Source organism: Agelaius tricolor, unplaced genomic scaffold, assembly GCF_023055355.1.
Source record: "Agelaius tricolor isolate 1412-34295 unplaced genomic scaffold, bAgeTri1.0.p SCAF_9, whole genome shotgun sequence".
NCBI lineage: Eukaryota > Metazoa > Chordata > Aves > Passeriformes > Icteridae > Agelaius > Agelaius tricolor.
Genome location: NW_027269269.1, coordinates 21,489,774 through 21,508,068, shown reverse-complemented (window position 1 = coordinate 21,508,068; position 18,295 = coordinate 21,489,774). Strand labels below are relative to the sequence as shown.

Genomic DNA, 18,295 nt, shown 5'->3' with positions numbered 1-18,295 from the left:
GGCGGTGCAATGGCAGAACGAGGCGGGGAGGCGCAGGCGCGTTCGGGCCGGGCCGGGCTGCAGCCGGTGCTCATCGGTGTGGGGCCGCGGCCGCCCCGCCGCGCCCCATGGCGGCCTCCGCGCAGCCCCCGGTGCCGCCGGCGCTGAGCGCGGAGCAGGCGAAGGGTGAGTGCGGGCGGGTCCGTGTCCCGGGCGGGCCGGCGGCGGAGGGCCTGTGCCGCGCCGCTGGATACGGGAGGCCGGCGGGCGGCTGAGTGCCCGTATCCTGCAGCCGTGCTGGCGGAGGTGATCAAGGCGTTTGGGGCGCCCGAGAACGCGCAGCGCATGGAGGAGGCTCGGGACAACGCCTGCAATGACATGGGCAAGATGCTGCAGTTCCTGCTGCCCGTGGCCACCCAGATCCAGCAGGACGTGATCAAGGCCTACGGGTTCAGCAGCGACGGCGAAGGTGGGTTGTTCCCCCGCCGGGCAGGATGCTCCGGGCCCGTCGCGGCAGCGGAGCTTCCCGCCCACCCTCTTCCCTTGCAGGCGTCCTGAAATTCGCCCGGCTGATCAAGTCCTACGAGTCGCAGGACCCGGAGATCGCCAGCATGTCCGGCAAGCTCAAGGCCATGTTCCTGCCGCCCATGACGCTGCCGCCGCACGGGGCCGGCACCGGCGGAGTTGCTGCCTCCTGAGCCCGCGGAGCTCTCCCGGTGCTCAGGCTGGTGCCGTGCTTCCAAGGTGCAGGTCCTGTCAGCCCTGGGAATGGGGCATTGAACAAGGGAGACGCGGTCCTGGAAGGAATGGGATGCTTCGTGCCTGCTCCTGTGTCTGCTCGTGAATAAAGCGTGTGTTGAAAATGCCCGTGTTTCATGAATGGCCGTGAGCTCAGCAGTGCTGCTCCCTGGTGCAGAGGCAGGTACAGCAGTGCTCTCTGCATGACACTTGTGACGCTCTTTTGGGAGGCCCAGTATACACCACGTTCTGCAAAAAGGTTTGTGCAGAGCCTCGGTGTGAAGCCCTAGGATCTGGTATCAGAGAGACAGGTATTAAGCACTTTACAAGGGCAAGCATATTCAGACGTGCTGTTTGAAGCATAATGTGTCCCTCAACACGATCTAGTGCTGTTCAGCAAGTGTTGTAAATGCCATTGAGGCCCCTGTCGCAGTAGGGTCAGTGCTAATTTACTCCTGCCCCCAGTGCCTGTGGCTGCGTTGTTTTGTGGCTGAATGTACAATCCAGCACATTATCCTTAGTGAAAAAGGCAGCGGAGAGATGCAGCAGGGAGCGGCCGAGCGTGGGAGGGCTGGGCTTGCCCCGTTTGGCTGCAGCCTGGATTACAAAAACATAAACAACATAAAAATTGTATCTCACCTGTTTTTTTCGGACTGCAGAGGGATCAACCTAGTGGTGCAGCCTTGCTCCTTTGCAATGTTTTCTTTCCCGTGTCATTCAGAGGGACATCAGGTATGTCTGCTTGTAGCCTCCTGCCCTTTGTCCCTGTTGTCCTTGGAAGAATTGAGGTCCTTGGCGACAGGAACAGGGGAAAAGGACTGAGAGTGAAGGAGCCAGGCTTGGGAGAGCAGGGAGCTGCAAGCCAGGTGTGAGGGAGCTGCGTCGGGCGTTCTGTGCTCCCAGTTACAAAGCGGGCAGGAATGCAGCCAGCGAGGGCGTGAGCTCAGTGGATGGGAGGCAGGAAGAGCAGTCCGTCCCTTCCGTCTCCATCTACCTCTCCGAGCCTGGCCTTGGCCTTCCCCCACCCCTTTGATTATTCATTAACTGCAGTCCAGGAAGTGCTTTGCAAATGGTGGAAATTAAGCCCGCGGCTTGAGGCCTGAGGTTTGCCTGACCTGGAGCTACCTCCTCCTTATTCCGCCTGGGAGCAGGCGGAGTTCGGAGCTTCGCCTGTGCGGATCGGGCTCAGGTGAGTCACGGGAGGTGCTGCACCCGCAGGCACGGCCAGCTGCTGCTCCAGCGCCCCGGCACTCACCGCCATGAGCATCCAGCCCTGCCGCCAGGGTGCCAGGCCACCTCTGCTCTATCCAGGTCTTTGATCTCCCTCCCAAATCCGTTTCTAGATCCTTTCTTGGTAATTCCAATATTGCTTTATTTTCTTTAGTAGGACCCCCTTGGTTGAGGGCTGTGGTACTTCCTCCACCAGCTCCTGTCAGTCCTCCATCAGTGGGGATCTGAAAGACAAGACCCTGATGCCATCCCGTGGGTGAGTGCTGTGAATGCTAGTTAGGGCAAGAAAACAAGAGTTGTTGGTGAGAAAAATAAAAATAGCAGCAGAAGGAATCAGGCACAGAAGGGAAAAAAACCCAGTTTCTAATAGGAGCTGCCCATTAGAGGTAGCCAGAGGATTGGAGCTCGCGGTGCTTTACGTTGTTACTGTTGCTCCTTCTTACTTTCATAAGGAGCAATCAGGGTTTCTGATGCCTAGTGTGCTGCAGTTCCTCTGCCACCCTGCAGCTGCAGCATCTCTGAATGGTTTTGCAGAGAGAGATGTCAGCTGCCTGGCCTTTTAAATACTGGTTATTCCTTTATTTGCTGCAATCTTTTCTAGCCCTTTACGGAACAAAAAGTGGGATATACAATCCTCACAGTCAGTCCAAACAGGCACCCTGCTCTGGAAGGGTGTCAGGAAATGGGATTCACACTGGCATTACTCTCTGGTAAGAATTTGGGCAACCACAGTGGTCCCACACTGTTCTAGAGCCTCAAGGCCTGGTGGAGAGCACGTGGCTTTGGCAAGTCACAGGAAGATGGTCCATCAGCCCATCCACAGGCAGCCTTTGCTCTGCACTAATGACTGAACTACAACAGACTTCTGTACAGAACAGCAAAACCTCCTGTCTGAAATCATCTCTGTGCTGAGATTCACAAGAAGAAGATTATTTGCAAAAAGGGCTCCAAATTAGCTCCCCCCAAATGTGAGAGAAGCATGGAACAATAAAGTAGTTTTCTGAGCAGGAGGGTGCACAGTATAATGGAGAGAGCAATAAATGTGATACCAAAGGAAGTGCCAGCATCTGCTTTTGTAAAGGCAAATATGGTCCTGTGAAACTGGAGGGTCTTGAGGGACTTAGCAAGCTTGTGGATAAGGCAGGTCTGGCCAGTACAGTTTGCTTGGATTTAAAGAATTGGACAAGATTCTCTCATCAAAGTCTTTAAATAAGGCTGAAATCGCAGCATTAAAAAAGAAGATAAAGATTTTCTTGAGTAAAGAAATACTAGAGAATAGTAAATGGAAGGTGGGAATTAACATCCCATTTTTACAGCAAAGGGAAGTCATCAGTGGTCAGATCACAGGGGCCTTATCTGAAATACATGCTGTTCAGTGTATTCCCAAGTGACCTGGGAATACTGGTGAGGTGAAAAAATTGGATGATGGTAGAAATTTACCCAGGATAATAGAGTGGGAGTTGACTTGTGAATAATTTCGGAAAGACCTAATGGCGTGAATGAGTGGGCAGTAGAACAGCAGATGAAAAAGCTTTTGTAAAACAATGCTCATACAAAAATATAATACCAAAATTGCATATAAAACAATGACTGTGAACTAATGGTAACCTCTCTTTGACTATAGAAGTCCATGCAGTTGTTAGCTTAATGCTTGGTTGTAGTGAACATCAGAAATCACCACTGTCCATGACTCACCAACATTCTGAACACCACAGTTCTGTGCCCACCTTCACTCTTACCTCCAAATCAAAATGCCAGAAGTGGAAATATCTCTGAGAGAGACAGCAAAGGTGGTCAGAGGCGTAGAATAGTTCTGTACAAAAAGAACCCCTTAGTAGGGCTGTAGTCTTCAGCCTGAGGATGGATATGGATGTTTCAGGTCTGTTACCACAAGTAGCTTGGAGCAGGGGGAGAGAAACAGGAACCACAGACTGATTTTCCTTTCTTTACAACAACCAGGGGCTAAGAAAGAGGCAAGGAGCAGGTTATAAGCAAGTCAAAGGAGGGGGTGTTTCTGTAACTGAGCAATGGAGCTCTTTGCCAAAGGGTGCAAAATTTGTTATGCATTTGACAGCTGACTACAAGTAGCTGCTAACAGAGGCTTAGGAAGTACAAGAGCAAAAGAAACTCTATACACAATCTTTCTCTCTGCTCTTTCTTTAACAACCATTTTGACCTCTGCACTGCCTAGTCCCACCCCTGCTGCCCCAAAACTGGCTCAGTTGGCTCAGGGCCCCGTTTGGCTGAGTCCTGACACCTGCCAGGGTGGAGGTTCCTCCCCTGCGCTGGAGACTTGTGGCAAGTGCTGAACCCCCTTGGGGGGGAGCACGTGTGCAGTTTTTCCTGATACCTAATCAGAATTTCCCTTGCTGCAAGTGATGCCTGTTGCCTCTTGTCTTTTGGTTGTGTCCCACAAAAAAGAACCTGACTTATCAGCTCTAAACCCCCACAGCCCCTTTTAGCTAGTCTCAGACAAGTGTTAAATCCCTCCTTAAGCATCTTTTCTTCAAGTTGAATAAACCCAGCTTACTCTCTCCTATGTTCCAGGCTCTTCACTGCATTAGTGGCATTATGCTGGATTCTTTCCAGTTTCTCAGGGCCTTTTTTCTTGCAGCAATCCAGATGTGTGTTTTTTAATTAGCTATTTCATTTACCTTCTGCTGTAAATTTGTTACTGCGCTAGCTGTGGCCTGCTTCCACGAGGGATTTACAAGATGAGGTTCTAACACCTGTGTTGTACTGAAAAACAAACAGTGTAAGAGTAGTCTCTTTGCTGAAATCTCTTGACCTCTTAATTATATTTAAAAAGTGGTTTAGTGGCTCAGTTACAGTCTTATTATATTTAGTGGCTCAGCTGTTCCATGCTGCAGCCATTTGGGAGAGCAGCCTTGAAGATACCGACTGATGGCTTCTCTGTGATGATGTTTCCCCCCCTTACTGGTAGTTTTTAATTGGATGGCCCAGATCATGGACACCAGGGTGGCTGCATGCATCCACTCCTTTCCTAAAATGAAAGCAAGCAGAAGCATAAACTCATCCTGTAAATTATGTGATATGGGATTTTTGTCCACGAAAATACTGTCAGGAGATTACACTGCATCCTGTGGCTTGTCCTTCTGGAGGATACTGAGTTACATGGGACAAGTGCTCTCTCACCCTTTCTTATTCTGGTCTGGGCTCTTTGCTACCTTGTTCTTTCCCTGTTCCCCTGTGTCCAGCTAATGTTCAGTTCCTCAGACAGATTTTCTCCTTCAGTGTAGGGTGCAGGGATGCCTCAGTTTTGGTTTTCGTCTGCCTTGGCTTCATATTGATTCAGCATACTCTAATATGCTTTTGATATCAGGAATTATTTTTTGGGACTTCTCCCTGGAAGTTCCTGCCTTTTCTCCCTTGGCAATAAACAACACTTGTTTCCTGTTCCTGCTAGACTGATTTAGGTGCTGCCTTTCTGGTGCAACTTCTACAACTTTGTGCAGAAGTTGTTCCCTTGAGTTGCTCCCGTGCATTTAAAATCTCCTTGGTTTTTAATATCAGTTCTAAGTCAGTACCTCTGGCTGCCTGCAGCTCACCACACCCCAGCTCACCATGTGCATGAAACCAGAAGCATTTCTAAGGAAGCTGCTGGAGGTGCCTGGGTTGCCTTTCTAGCAATGAAGTTTAGCTTCCCACTCGTCTCTCCTGTACTTCCCTTTGTTGCTGGTTTCTGTCTTGGCCACGAGTTTTTGTCTAAGTCTTAGCTAGCAGCCTGTTCATCTTTTTGCAGGATTTCCCAGCCTGGTCGTATGTGGGGAAGTCTGCAGCTGCTGCTGCTGCTTGAAATGAGCAAGGCTCTTGCTGTTGCTGCTGTCCACACCGCACAGGGTAGTTGAGATGGCCCCAGGGAAAAGCCAGGCTCCTTTGCTAGCTGGATTGCACTCTTAGGCCACGGCTTAGTTCCCATTCTTTCACCAGACCTGCAGACCTTGAAGCCAGTGTTGTGGGCAGGACAGTCATGGGCCACAGCTGGAAGCAGACAGGTGACTGGAATGGTTTTCCTTCTTTTTGTACCTGGTTGTCCAGGTTGTCAGCTTTGGTCTCAGTGTGGGGTGCTGGGATTTTGAAGGTCTTCGGCTCAGCTCCCTCAGTGCTGTGTGGGCTCCCTGTAGCTGTTTGTTCTGGTCTCTGCCTCGTTCCTAACCAGTTTCACCACCCTCTCCCAACCTCCCCATCCCTTTTGAGTTACCACTGCCCGTGTCAGTCCCATCCCGTGGCAGGCTGTTTTCAGGCAGGCACTGCTGTGCTCTGAGCACTAGCCTGGACCTTGAAGTCTGCAGCTCTGGATTCACACGGATTCCCCCCTGTGCCTGTACAGAGCATGTAGGACATTTGGGACCATTTGTGTTGCTCATTGGCCTTTTGGAGGAAAAGAGGAGCAGAGGACGAGCAGAACTGAGTTTTGTGAACACAGCCAGAACCCAAAATGCATGCAAAGAGTCAGCCCTTGGGTGCTAAAGACAGGGACCCAAAAATAATAGGGGCTATGGGGAGGAAAGACACAAAAGGAGAAGCAGAAGTGTATGCAAAGCAGCTTGTGGCTGTGGAGTGGATGGCTCAGAGCACTTCCTGTTCCCGGAGCCGTGCATGCACCGCTGTGTTCGGGCTCGCACCTGCCCGTGCCCAGCAGCGCTGCACAGCGGGCCAGGGATCAAGGCACCTGTGCAGGGAGAGGTGCATGGAGAGGGCCTGAATGGACTGACAGTCAGCTCCTGGAGAGATACATGGCCAGCTCACAAGAGGCGCAGGAGCAGCTTGGCGTTGGGTGCCCCAGCACAGACCTCCGACTTCCCTTTCCCTTCCAGCGCAAACTGATTTTTCCTCTGTGTTTTTTGGGTTGCTTTGGTGGCAGCCACTTGGCCGCCTCTGCTTTCTCCCTCCGCAATGGTGAGGTAAGAGGGTCTGAGAGGTCTGTGTGTGTGAGGAATGGGACCAGGGAAGTGGAATGGATGAGGGCAGGGATGGTCCTGGAAGCCGTATCTCTCATGGGAACCATCCATAGGCTGGGGGAGGCATCAGGCAGGAAGGGATGCTGCTGCTGCTGGTTTTCACCTAGGGATGCTGACTGGGGACCATTCTGCACCCTACAGATCTCCACAATAGTGCCTGGCCTTTTTTATTCACTTGGTCTTGCTGTTATTTTCTCTGCTAGGTGGTTTCACCGTGACCTGAGTGGGCTGGAAGCTGAAGCCTTACTGAAGGGACGAGGTGTCCATGGGAGCTTCCTGGCCAGACCCAGTCGGAGGAATCAGGGGGATTTTTCCCTTTCAGTCCGGTCAGTAACTTGGACCCCAGCTTCTGTCTTTGCAGTGTTACATACACAGGTTGCCCTGATCCTCACATGTCCTCTGGCATCTTCTTCATCCTGTCTCTATTCCTTTGGTTCTTCTCAAAGAACTCAAGCTGTAAAATGACCTCAGCTTTCCAGTGTCTTCTAGAGCCTCCCTCAAGTTGTCCAAGGAGCTTCTCTTTCCAGTCATCTCCATTCACAGAGATGATTTGCTCTAGTTCCATGGTGGGAGGTGGTGCAGGACACCTTCCTGCCCCTTTCCCAACCATCTCATTGGACTGCCTTGTGTTTTATTCCACAGGGTTGGTGATCAGGTAACCCACATCCGCATCCAGAATACTGGGGATTTCTATGACCTGTATGGAGGGGAGAAGTTTGCCACCTTGTCAGAATTGGTGGAGTACTACACACAGCAACAGGGCTCGCTGCAGGACAAAGATGGAACCATCATCGACTTGAGATACCCGCTCAACTGTTCTGACCCCACGACAGAGAGGTACAGGGACAGCACGGAGCTGCTGTGTCTGTGATTAAACGTTTCATGGCCTCTTTCTGTCCTGCCGGCATCCCCAGAGCAAATCCTGCAAAAAATGCCTCCTGCCTTTCTTAACCTCCTCTGTGTCCATGGGGGCAGCATCCCCAGGAATAGCTGCATGTACCTTGATCCATCACAGCAGACCTAGTAGGGATCTATTTTTACTTCTGGTTTCCGGTTGCCTTTGCTATTTTTACGCTGTTTTTGAAAGAAAAGGTTGTGGTGTCCGCTGTGTATCTGCAGTGGTCTGTGGAGGGACATGTTGTGTGGAAGCCCTCAGTCGTGCCCCAAACCTCCCTGGTTATTCTAGGCCTGGGTGACTCACGTAGCTGCGAGCAGGACCATGTTCCCCTGCTATTCCTGGCCTGCTTAGTCTCCTTCCTGTCCCCGCTTTGCATGTGTCTCTGACACCAAGTTCCTAAATCAAATCAGGTGGCTTTGCCCTTGTGTTTTGCTTTCAGGCCCTTTGATGCAGCTCAGGGGAGCTGTCATGCCCTGCTCTGGGGTGACAAGTCCTTCCTCCACTGGTCCTCCTTGGGCACCTGGAGGCAGCGAGCAGAGAGGCCCAGGGCTGAAACATCGGGGTACACCCCAGCTTGCTCTGGGTCAGGCTGCAGAGGGGCAGGTCTGCTGCTGGCTGTCCTCTCCAGTCAAGGCCATTGCTTCGTGGCCCTGCAGTTTCCTCCCTTCCTCCTGCGGTTGGAAACTTACCCCCTCCCCCCTCGGGCTCTTACGAAAGCTCCTCTCACTCTCTCCCCAAGTGATTTTCCGTCACGTGGCTTTGAAGAGCTGGGCTTTGCTGGGGGAGGGAGGAATGGGACCCATTAACCCCCTCCTCCCTGTGGAGAGGGGAGGCTGGGAGACCTCTTTGATGGGCTGGAGGGGCCAACCGATCCCAAGGTGGCACCTGAGCACATGGTGGCTGAACAGTTCTCTGAGAGGAGGTTCAGAAATTAATGACAGCTGTGTAGTGAGTGTCACCAGCTGCTTCTTGCAGTGCATGAGGTGAGGGTCAGCAAAAGTTACTTGCTGAGCCCAGTAATAACTGTGTGAACCTCCTGCTGTACGTGGAGCAACCCCTTGCTCTGACCAGATGCAGGGGAGAATGAATAAATGCCCCAGCTGCCTCTGTGACTGGACTGTGGCCTCCTGAACTCCATCTCAGTTCATGGGAACAAATAGCCCCCTAACAATGTGAAGTTCACCAGGCCAGGCCTTCCCTGTTAGCTGCTCCATGGAAGTAAATCCATTCCCACATCCCCATGGTGAGGTAGGGAACACCTTTGTCAAATGGGGATGCTTCTGACCTTGTGCTAGGAGGAGAGAAGGAGCTGCTGAGTGTTTGTATTGAGGACAGGAATGTGCACATGGATCAGCTCCTGGTGCTCACTCCCATGGCCAGGGTGATTGCTGCAGTGTGATGTGCTCAGAGAATGGGAATTATCCTTTGAGTGAAGAGGTGACTGAGTTTCAGAAAGAGGAGTTGCTGGAATGGTTCTTTAATGGATCTGATCTCAGCACAACCATCTGGGTGCTGCTAAATCTGATGGGCGAGTTTCTGACTCAGTGGGGGCTTATTTTTGTTTCCCTGGTGTTTGAATTTCCAGAGCCCCTTGCAGCAGTAAGGCAAGAGTCCCAATAGTACTGTGAGGTGCTGAAACACACAGACTGCCCTCTCCCAGGCAGAAAGTATCACTTACCTGTGCTTTTGTGTGTGTCACACAACAGGTCACACTTGGTGCTTTCCCACTGTGTCCTCCAGTACCAGCCTTCTGCTCCCTAGGTCCCTTCTGTCTCCACCTCATCCCTTGCACTTTCCTCCTCTGCCCGACTCTCCACCTTCTGTCTCATCTGCTTTTCCCAAGATCCTGCTCCTCCTTCCTTCTCTCATTCCTTCCTCTCTGTCTTCCCCTTCCTTTCTTCCTCCCTCACCCTTCCCCAGTGCTGCTGTTTTTCACTCATCAGCCCAAGGGCATCCACTTCCCGCATCTCCACGTCTTTTTTAACCCTCTCTTGTTTTTCCTTAGGTGGTACCATGGGCATCTGTCAGGCCCTGCAGCTGAGTCCCTGCTCCAGGCCAAAGCTACCCCTTGGACCTTCTTGGTGCGGGAGAGCCTCAGCAAACCTGGGGACTTTGTCTTGTCTGTCCTCACTGACCAGCCTAAACCTGGCTCTGATGCTGCAGCCGGGGCAGCCGGTGCCTCTGGGGCGCGGCTCAAAGTCACACACATCAAGATCATGTGTGAGGTGAGCAGTGGGAGGGCAGGAGGAGAGGCAGTGGTCTGATGGATGATACCAAAATGGCTGTGACAATTTCTCCTGTTTCTTTCATGTGGGATGATGAGATTCCATGGAGAGAAGGCAACTGGCCTTAAATGGGATTGGCAGGCAATACACCTCCTCTGGGCTTTGATCCACTGACAGCACAGTGCCATGAACTCCATGTGCTCAGGACAAACTCTCTGACCGCCCTGCCAGAGGAAGTGCTTTCCTAGATGATGCAGGGTGGCACCTATGGATCTGCACCCCACCATTGCCTTTTTCCTACCTTTCACCAGCTTTATTCATGAGACAGGTGGAAAGAGTGGGGGCTGTGCAGCCTGGAGAAAGCTCTGGGGAGATCTTACAGCACCTTCCAGTACCTAAAGGAAGCTCATGGGAAAGCTGGAGAGGGACTTTTTACAAGGGCATGGAGTGATAGAGCAAGGGGGAATGCCTTCAAACTGAAATAGGGCAGGCTTAGATAGAATAATAGGAAAAAATACTGTGAGGTTGTTGAGGCACTGGCTCAGGTTTCCCAGAGAAACTGTGGATGCCCCATTCTTGGAAGTGTTTGAGGTGAGGCTGGAGGGGGCTCTGGGCAACCCAGTCTAGTGGATGGTGTCCCTGCCCAGGGGGTTTGGAATTAGCTGCCCTTTGTGATGCCTTCCAACCCAAACTATTCCAGGATTCTGTTATGAGTGTTATGAGCGAGACATTACACATTTTTCCTCTGTTTAGAATGGACGCTACACAATTGGAGGGGCTGAGATGTTTGACAGCTTGACAGATCTGGTGGAGCACTTCAAGAAGATTGGAATTGAGGAGATGTCTGGTTCCTTTGTGTACCTGAAGCAGGTAAGTCCAGTTTCCTGGTTTTTAGACACCCTTTGAGGGGACTGATTTGTTGTTTTTTTCTGCTTTATGTCCCTTTCCTTCTTTTTTCCGTGGTGCACAGAGGACACTTTGCTCTCCAGCAGCATCTCTCTCTCTCTCTCTCTCTCACCTATTGTGTTTCCCCACCCCCAGCCTTACTATGCTACGAGGGTGAATGCTGCTGACATTGAGAACAGAGTGCACGAACTGAACAAGAAGACAAGTCTGTCTGAGGAGACATCCAAGGCTGGATTCTGGGAGGAATTTGATGTAAGAAACTGTTGGGGGACATTATTTGGCTTTTTGGGAATTCTGCATGCACCACCTCATTCTCCATCCTCAACTTCTTCCTGTACACAAATTTCTTGTGTCTTGTCAATTTATTTCTGAAAGAAGTGTCTGTTTGGAACCAGTTCCCTTGGGGAATGAGTCTCATCTTTAAGTGAACCCAGTGATGTAGAAATGTGTTTTTTTATGGCTGGGAGAGTGAGTCACCAAGACAGTAAGGGCACAAGCCTTAGACTTCTCAAGTCTAGGTTTGGTTTTCACTTCTCTGCTCCTCCACAGCGTGCCCATGTGTCATCAGAGCCACCACCACTGTGCCTCCTAGTGCCCACCTCCCCTGTCATACATTGTGACCTTGCCATGACTGTTCTTTCTTCTGCTCTCAGAGCCTGCAAAAACAGGAAGCCAAGCACCTGTTTGACCGTCATGAGGGCCAGAGACCTGAAAATAAGAGCAAGAACCGATACAAGAACATATTGCCCTGTGAGTCTTGCTTCTCCACTATAAAAAAAAAAAAACAAAACCCAAATGGACAGACAGGCAATGAAGAGCTGTCCAAGTCATCCCTCCCTCCAAGCCATCCCTGTCCTCCAGAGCAGGTTACAAGGTGTATGGCACTGAGGATTTAAGAGCTGATGGGGAAGGTCACAGCCTTTTCCTGTCCTTGAAGGATGGAGGGAGGGTTGCATCAGACTCATTAGCTTCTGTGGTCCATCACAGAGGCAGAGGGATGGGAAGATGGAGTGAGATTGGTCTGAACCCAGAGGGGGAGAGCTGAGGATACGGGGCATCCCTGGGAATCATGACTGAGGTGGCACAGGGCAGTGAGGAGCTCTGTGTGGCTGTGCATGGAGTATCTCATTGCACTGTTCATTCTTTCACTGCACCCCCAGTTGATCACTCCAGAGTCATCCTCCAGGGAAGGGACCCAAACATACCCGGATCTGACTACATCAATGCCAACTATGTCAAGGTGAGATTCTTATAAGACAGCTGTGCCTTCTGCCTGTCCAGAACAGTGCCAAAGCAGGGCAAGGTCTGTTGCTCCTGCAGCCCTCCTGACCCTCCCCTGTCTGCACTCAGAACACCCTGATCAGCCCAGATGAGTGCACCAAGACCTACATCGCCAGCCAGGGCTGCCTGGACGCCACAGTCAATGACTTGTGGCAAATGGTGTGGCAGGAGAACACACGCATTATCGTGATGACAACACGGGAGGTGGAAAAAGGCCGGGTAAGTAGCAGTCTGGAGGTGTCTCTCTTCCCTTTCAACCACTGCTCTGCCTTTTCTCTCTCTCCTGCCTTCTGCCCATCCTCACCCTGCCCTCTCTGCCCACACAGAACAAATGTGTGCCTTACTGGCCAGAGCTGGGCAGCACCAAGGAGTACGGTCCCTACCTTGTGCAGAACGCTGGGGAGCACGACGCACTGGAGTACAAACTGCGGCACCTCTGCGTGTGCCCGAAGGATAACGTGAGTGTCTGACCAAGGGCTGCCTTCCAAGCCACCAAACACCTCAGCCTGGGAACTGCTGGGTGCTGTGATGATGCTGCTGTTTCAGCTTCTTGGGCCTGGGGTTCCCTCCTGGTTTGGGCTGGAATCACACTGGTGGGATCACCAAGAAGTGGGCAGGAGACAGATTCTCTCTGGCTCCAGACTCACCTCTCCCTGGGACAGAGGCCAGGGACAGGACTGGGTTGCAGTTTTTCCAGTGGGGTGCTTTGCTCTTCTCAGGGCAAGGCTGTGCGTGACATCTGGCAATACCAGTACCTGAGCTGGCCTGACCATGGTGTACCCAGTGAGCCGGGAGGAGTCCTCAGCTTCCTCGACCAGATAAACCAGAAGCAAGAGAGCATCCCCAACGCAGGGCCTATTCTGGTACACTGCAGGTTGGTACAGAGGCTGGAGTTTGAAGCATTCTCCATTGCTTATCTGGGGTGAGATGCAGAAGGTCTGTCCTGTTGCTTCCAGCTGTACCACAGGACATGTGAGTGAAGCATGTGCCAGTCCCAATATTTGCTTTTTTCTTCTTCAATGCCCCCACACCAAACTTTCTACCTGTTGAACATGTGACTCTTTTGTGGAATTGCTGAACAGCTGCTACAAGAGGCACATCCTTCCCCAGAAGCAGCTGCATTTTGTTTCAGGAGCTGTCTTGCTCTGACCACTGCTTGTCCTCTCCTTGCAGTGCTGGGATTGGCCGCACTGGGACTATCATCGTCATTGATATGATAGTGGAAACAATCTCCACCAAGGGTAAGAAGACTCAAAATGAACTGGGCTACCCAGTAGGGTTTTGCCTTTGAGTTCAGCTGCAGAGGGATGAAAACTATCAGCTGTCAGTGGGAGAAGATCCTGCCATAGCCCTAAGAAAGTTGTTCTGCTGGATCTCTGTACCATATCCGCTTACGGCTTCAGCCTTCCGAGCTTTGGCTTTTCATCCAAAGCCAGACTTCAAACGTACTGAGCAGGGGGAGATCTGGGAGGTCCATACAGGAATAAAGAGCATGGAAGGAGTGGAAACTTCTTGACTGTTCTCTGCTGTGGCTGCTTTTGGTAGAGAACTGGGAGAGGGGGCAGTGAATATGTGTCCGTAAGCTTTTCTGGTGCTCCTTGCTAGGGCTGGACTGCGACATTGACATCCAGAAGACCATCCAGATGGTGAGGGCCCAGCGATCTGGGATGGTGCAGACAGAGGCCCAGTACAAGTTCATCTACATGGCCATCTGCCAGTTCATAGAGGCAACCAAGAAAAAGCTGGAAGTTATCCAGGTGAGAGAAAAGGGGCTCTGCTGCCCTGTGAGCCTAAGCCCTGCATGCTACTGGCTCTGAGCTCAAGTGCTCTGTTTCAGAAGCTTTAAGCTAACACTGAGACCTACACAGACTACAATGGTGCAGTAAGAGCTGTGTCCCTGTTCCTCTCTTCTAAGACTTTTAAATTCAGGGGACAAGTTCATTAGCAGTTCAAGTACCAATCCTTTCTGAACTGCTAGACGGCAGTTAAATTTTAATGCGGTTACTTTAACTATGTTCTGAATAATATCACCAAGTGCTGTTTTGTTACAAACTTAGTTTTTAGGCCAAGCAAAGACCTTCCTTGCCTCTTCTTTCCTCTTTGTCTTTCACATCCTAGTTTTGCAGCTGCAAAATCTTTTCCTGCTATTTGATAAATGGTGTATTTTCTCTTTCCTTGTAGCTTCTGGCAGCATGCTGTAGTTCCTGCTGTTTCAATATTCTTTAGCAGAAATTTGGGACTTTTAGGCGTTCTAGTGCCTCCAGAGATTTGTTCCCCACTGTTGCCTCCTTTACAAGACTGCATTTGCACCTGCTGCTCACCTCTGGCAGTGGCAGTGTGCTGAGCCCAGGCACTTCAGCAATCCACCAACTTCCACTGAGATCCTGGCACAAAGTGGGCTTTAACAGCCAGAACTCTTCCATTGTGGCTCAGGTGCATCTCCCAGACCACACTCTTCTAAGCCTGTTTTTCCTCTCCTGCAGTCTCGGAAAGGCAAGCCAAACGAGTGTGAGTATGGGAACATCGCCTACCCCCCTGCAGTGAGGAATGCACACCCCAAGGTTTCCCGAAAACCCTCCAAGTAAGAGCTCACCCAAAGAGAGACCCAGCTCTGCCTGCCCCTGGCAAGTCTGCCTGCTGGCTTGGCTGGCTTTTTCCTCTTCCTCACTTTTTCCCTGGTCTTACAGGCAGAAAGAGGAGTCAACAGTGTATGAGAACTTGGGGAAAAAGGAGGAGAAGGTGCGGAAACAACGCTCCTCAGAGAAGAAGCTGAAAGGCTCACTAAAGAAAAAATAATCATACGTTGCAGGTAGCCCCATGGGGGTTTGAACCTGGGCTGCAGGACTGGAGCTCATATCCCAGCTGGCCTGTCTTGCATTCCTTGCTCTTGGACTGGAACAAAGCCTTTCCCTTCTCTCCTGTGCCAGCTTTCAGTGCTGTGACCCATGGAGTCAGTAAGTCAGCTGACCGACTCCATGGTCCCTTGCCTCTACAGGCCAGCAAAATACTGCCCCCTCATCATCCATTAGCAGGAAAAGGTCACACCCCTCCTTCCCTTGCTCCCTGAGCGCCAGGCCCAAACCCACCTTTGCTGTGTCAGCTTCAGAGGAATTCTCAGCCAAGAGCTAAGGAAGGTCAGTCCAGGAGCTACATCTCTGCCCACTGCTGTGAGTTAGAGTTTATCTTGTTTGTGTTCCCTGAAGCCTCAGCTTTTCAAGTATGGAAGTTTTGGCCTGTTTCAGCTCAGCTCCTCTGCAATTCAACAGGAGACTTCCTCCTTCCTTAATACCAACCTTCTGCCCCTCTTATCCTTTTGCTATCCCATCCTTCACCTGGATGCTGTAAATATACCAGAATTTGATGTGATGGCCATGTTTTCTTTTTTGTTTGTAAATAAACTTGTGTTTGTTTGGCTACCAGGTCCCAAAAGGTGTTCTTCTCCGAGTGTTAGCTGTACTCCTGATTTCACCTGCAGACCTGAAAAGACTCACAAGGATGGCTTCAGCTTAGTTTTCCTGATTTCCTGTTGCCTTCAGGCTTTTGAACAGAAGCTGTGACTAATTATGGTGGCCTCTTGCTGTGTGAGGCTCAAGTGTTGGTGGTCAGCAGGGAAGCCTGAGCATGGAAAGTCAGGTGTGACAAACCCTGACACAGCTTTTATATCTAAAACTTGTGAGTTTTCAAAATGTGAACAGGCAAAGCCACAGTTGCTCTGACCTCGTGCTGGTAACACTTCCAGCAGCAGCCTGGTCCAAAGGCCTCCAGAGCCCACTTCCCACCAGGATTTATACACAATGCATTGGGAGGAAGGACACTGCTTGCTGTCATTTGATATGGCAAGAAAGTTGGTTGGAAGCATTTGGAAGGCAGAAGACAGTTTGTGAGCAGACCCTCTTTCCATGTGCTGGCCTTCAGCTTCCCTCAGCCTGTGAGCCCATAGGCCTGTGTGTGCATTTCCCAGCTGGCTCTGCAATTCCATTGCCACTAGAGGAAGAAACAGGAAAGGGGCAGTGGGGGAAATAAGGGGCAGAAGTAAAAATGGGTGGAGGGACACGCTGTGTTTCACGATTCCAGATACCCTCTTTTAAGTAATGGGAAGGGGCTAAAGTCCTAGCCTAAGGAAACACCTACCTTTGCCTGAGACCCCTGGGTAGCTTCAAAGGACAGGACCCAACTGTCTTCCTTCTTAAACAGCTGCCACAGCCTAAAGCAAGGCATACTAAGGGTTAGCTTAAACTCCACCTGCAGCCTGAAAATGAAGACATCGTGTGGAACAAGCTCAGGTTACTGAGAACCTTCTTTGTGTTCAAATACTGAGCTTAATGTGTCCATAATGTCCGGTCTACAAAAAATTTAGACTGAACAAGAACTTTCCTGCCTGCACATCAAGAAATAGAGCACTGATACAAGGAGACATAGGATCTGTTACACACAAATACTTTGGGGTCACTATTTGAGAATGCATTTTCAAAGCTGATTCAAAGAATTTGTGCTTCCTTGATGCTGCAAGTCCACATATATAGGTATTAGTTATGGCTCTGATTGCCAGTAAGCTTTAAACTAGGAACCCATAGATTTTATCTGTTCCTTTCTGGCTGGTACTGTGATGGGTAAAAATAGGCATTTTAAGTATGTTAAGAGCAGAAGGAAGACTAAAAGAAACACTGGTCTGCCACTTGATGAGGTGGGTCACCTCATCCCCAAGCAGTGATGAAGCAGAGACATTTAATGCTGCCTTTGCTTCTTCCTCTGACACTGGTGATGGGGGGGTGTTGGAGCCCTGGGCAGGATGGCCATGGCTGGGGGAATGATGAACTCCCAGCTGACTTGGAACTTGTATGGGATTTTTTTTGTTTTGTTTTGGCAAAGCTTTAGATAGTGTCACCATATCCCTCTGGACAGCGTTCAGCACACAGCCAGATGTGTACACAATTTCATCCACACAAAACTGAACAAGAACTGCCATATTCTGCACCCAGAATGCTGCAATCCTGGATGTGAACACAGACTGAAGGATGAGACTGGGGTGCAGCCCTGCAGAAAAGGCTCTGGGTATTCTGAGTGATGGCAGGCCCTGCCAGGTGTGTTATGCTGCTAGCACAGAATAGTTAGCTGGCCAAAGAAGTGAGGGTCCCACTGCACTCAGCCTCACGATCACTGGGTGCAGCTTCATGCTCCACAATACAAGGAGGATATAAAAATAATTATAATGTGGCCAAAGGAGGGCAACAAAGACAGCAAGCAAATGTGTGACTTACAAGGAGCACCTGAGGATACAAAGTTAATTCAGCCTGGAGAAGACCAAGGGCTGACCTAATACCTCCTCATCAGGGGCAGCAGAAGGGGGGTGCTGATCTCTTCTTTGGTGTCCAGCAACAGGACACAGGGAATGGCTTAAAGCTGCACAGGGGGAAGTTCAGGTTGGATATCAGAAAAAAGGGTAATTTACAGGGTGGCCAAGCTCCTCAGGGGAGCAGTCATGACCCTGAGGCTGTCTCTGTTCAAGATGTGTTTAGACAATGCTCTCACCTAAAGTTTAACTTCATCCTTGTGAGTTCCTTCCAACTCAGGACATTCTATGATTCTATGATGCTGTGAATAACCTCAAAGCCTTAAATCTTGGTATAGAGCAGCCCAGAGAAACAGCAAAGAAGCTCCCCCTAAAGGACACAAGATCTTGCTGTTGAAACACAAGCAAAGGAGAGTTTAGTCAGTGGAGGAAGATTTCTCCTTCTCTTTTCAGCCAGGAAAGCAAAGAGGAGAAAAAGCCAAGGTGTAGCAATGGAGGCCAGGACACAGCATAGAGATGCTGCTGTGACCTGGAAAAGCAGGTAAACCTACCCTCATCTGCAGCCCTCACAGGCAGCTAAGGAACCAGCCCTGGTCACCCACACAGCTGTATGAGCATCCAAACATCTCTCCTCTCCCCACACTGTGATGATCTGCCAGTGACCCTGAGAGAATTTCTTTCTTTTGTCCCCTTCCCTTCATCATCCTCATTCCAATTTCAACCAAATAAAATCTCTGTTCCACCTCTCACTACATAAAATAACCAC

The 18,295-nt window shown here is 50.6% G+C and overlaps 2 protein-coding genes across 5 annotated transcripts; both read left to right on the top strand.

Annotated features, from left to right (window-relative positions):
- The first annotated feature begins 6 nt into the window (after positions 1-6).
- Positions 7-844, top strand: CUNH12orf57 (chromosome unknown C12orf57 homolog). The gene is made up of 3 exons (XM_071433135.1): positions 7-165; positions 272-448; positions 529-844. The coding sequence occupies exons 1-3, from the start codon at positions 108-110 to the stop codon at positions 675-677; spliced, it is 384 nt and encodes a 127-aa protein (XP_071289236.1). The 5' UTR covers positions 7-107; the 3' UTR covers positions 678-844.
- Positions 773-15,655, top strand: PTPN6 (protein tyrosine phosphatase non-receptor type 6). Of its 4 annotated transcripts, none has more exons than XM_071433132.1 (15): positions 773-901; positions 7,133-7,255; positions 7,572-7,766; positions 9,833-10,052; positions 10,806-10,922; positions 11,094-11,210; positions 11,612-11,708; positions 12,119-12,198; positions 12,309-12,458; positions 12,566-12,697; positions 12,959-13,113; positions 13,413-13,480; positions 13,845-13,996; positions 14,723-14,820; positions 14,927-15,655. In XM_071433132.1, the coding sequence occupies exons 1-15, from the start codon at positions 855-857 to the stop codon at positions 15,033-15,035; spliced, it is 1,860 nt and encodes a 619-aa protein (XP_071289233.1). In that variant the 5' UTR covers positions 773-854; the 3' UTR covers positions 15,036-15,655. The 4 variants fall into 4 exon arrangements, with proteins under 4 accessions (XP_071289233.1, XP_071289234.1, XP_071289232.1 ...); XM_071433133.1 differs by lacking the exon at positions 773-901 and adding an exon at positions 978-2,203; XM_071433134.1 differs by lacking the exon at positions 773-901 and adding an exon at positions 5,976-6,872.
- The last annotated feature ends 2,640 nt before the right edge of the window (positions 15,656-18,295 follow it).

Coding starts and splice junctions, on each gene's coding strand:
- PTPN6 (XM_071433131.1), top strand. CDS start 6,504: ATGCAAAGCAGCTTGTGGCTGTGGAGTGGATGGCTCAGAGCACTTCCT. Junction 11,211..11,611: donor GATTCTGGGAGGAATTTGAT/GTAAGAAACTGT, acceptor TTCTGCTCTCAG/AGCCTGCAAAAACAGGAAGC. Junction 12,698..12,958: donor GCGTGTGCCCGAAGGATAAC/GTGAGTGTCTGA, acceptor TGCTCTTCTCAG/GGCAAGGCTGTGCGTGACAT.
- CUNH12orf57 (XM_071433135.1), top strand. CDS start 108: ATGGCGGCCTCCGCGCAGCCCCCGGTGCCGCCGGCGCTGAGCGCGGAG. Junction 166..271: donor GAGCGCGGAGCAGGCGAAGG/GTGAGTGCGGGC, acceptor CGTATCCTGCAG/CCGTGCTGGCGGAGGTGATC. Junction 449..528: donor GTTCAGCAGCGACGGCGAAG/GTGGGTTGTTCC, acceptor CTTCCCTTGCAG/GCGTCCTGAAATTCGCCCGG.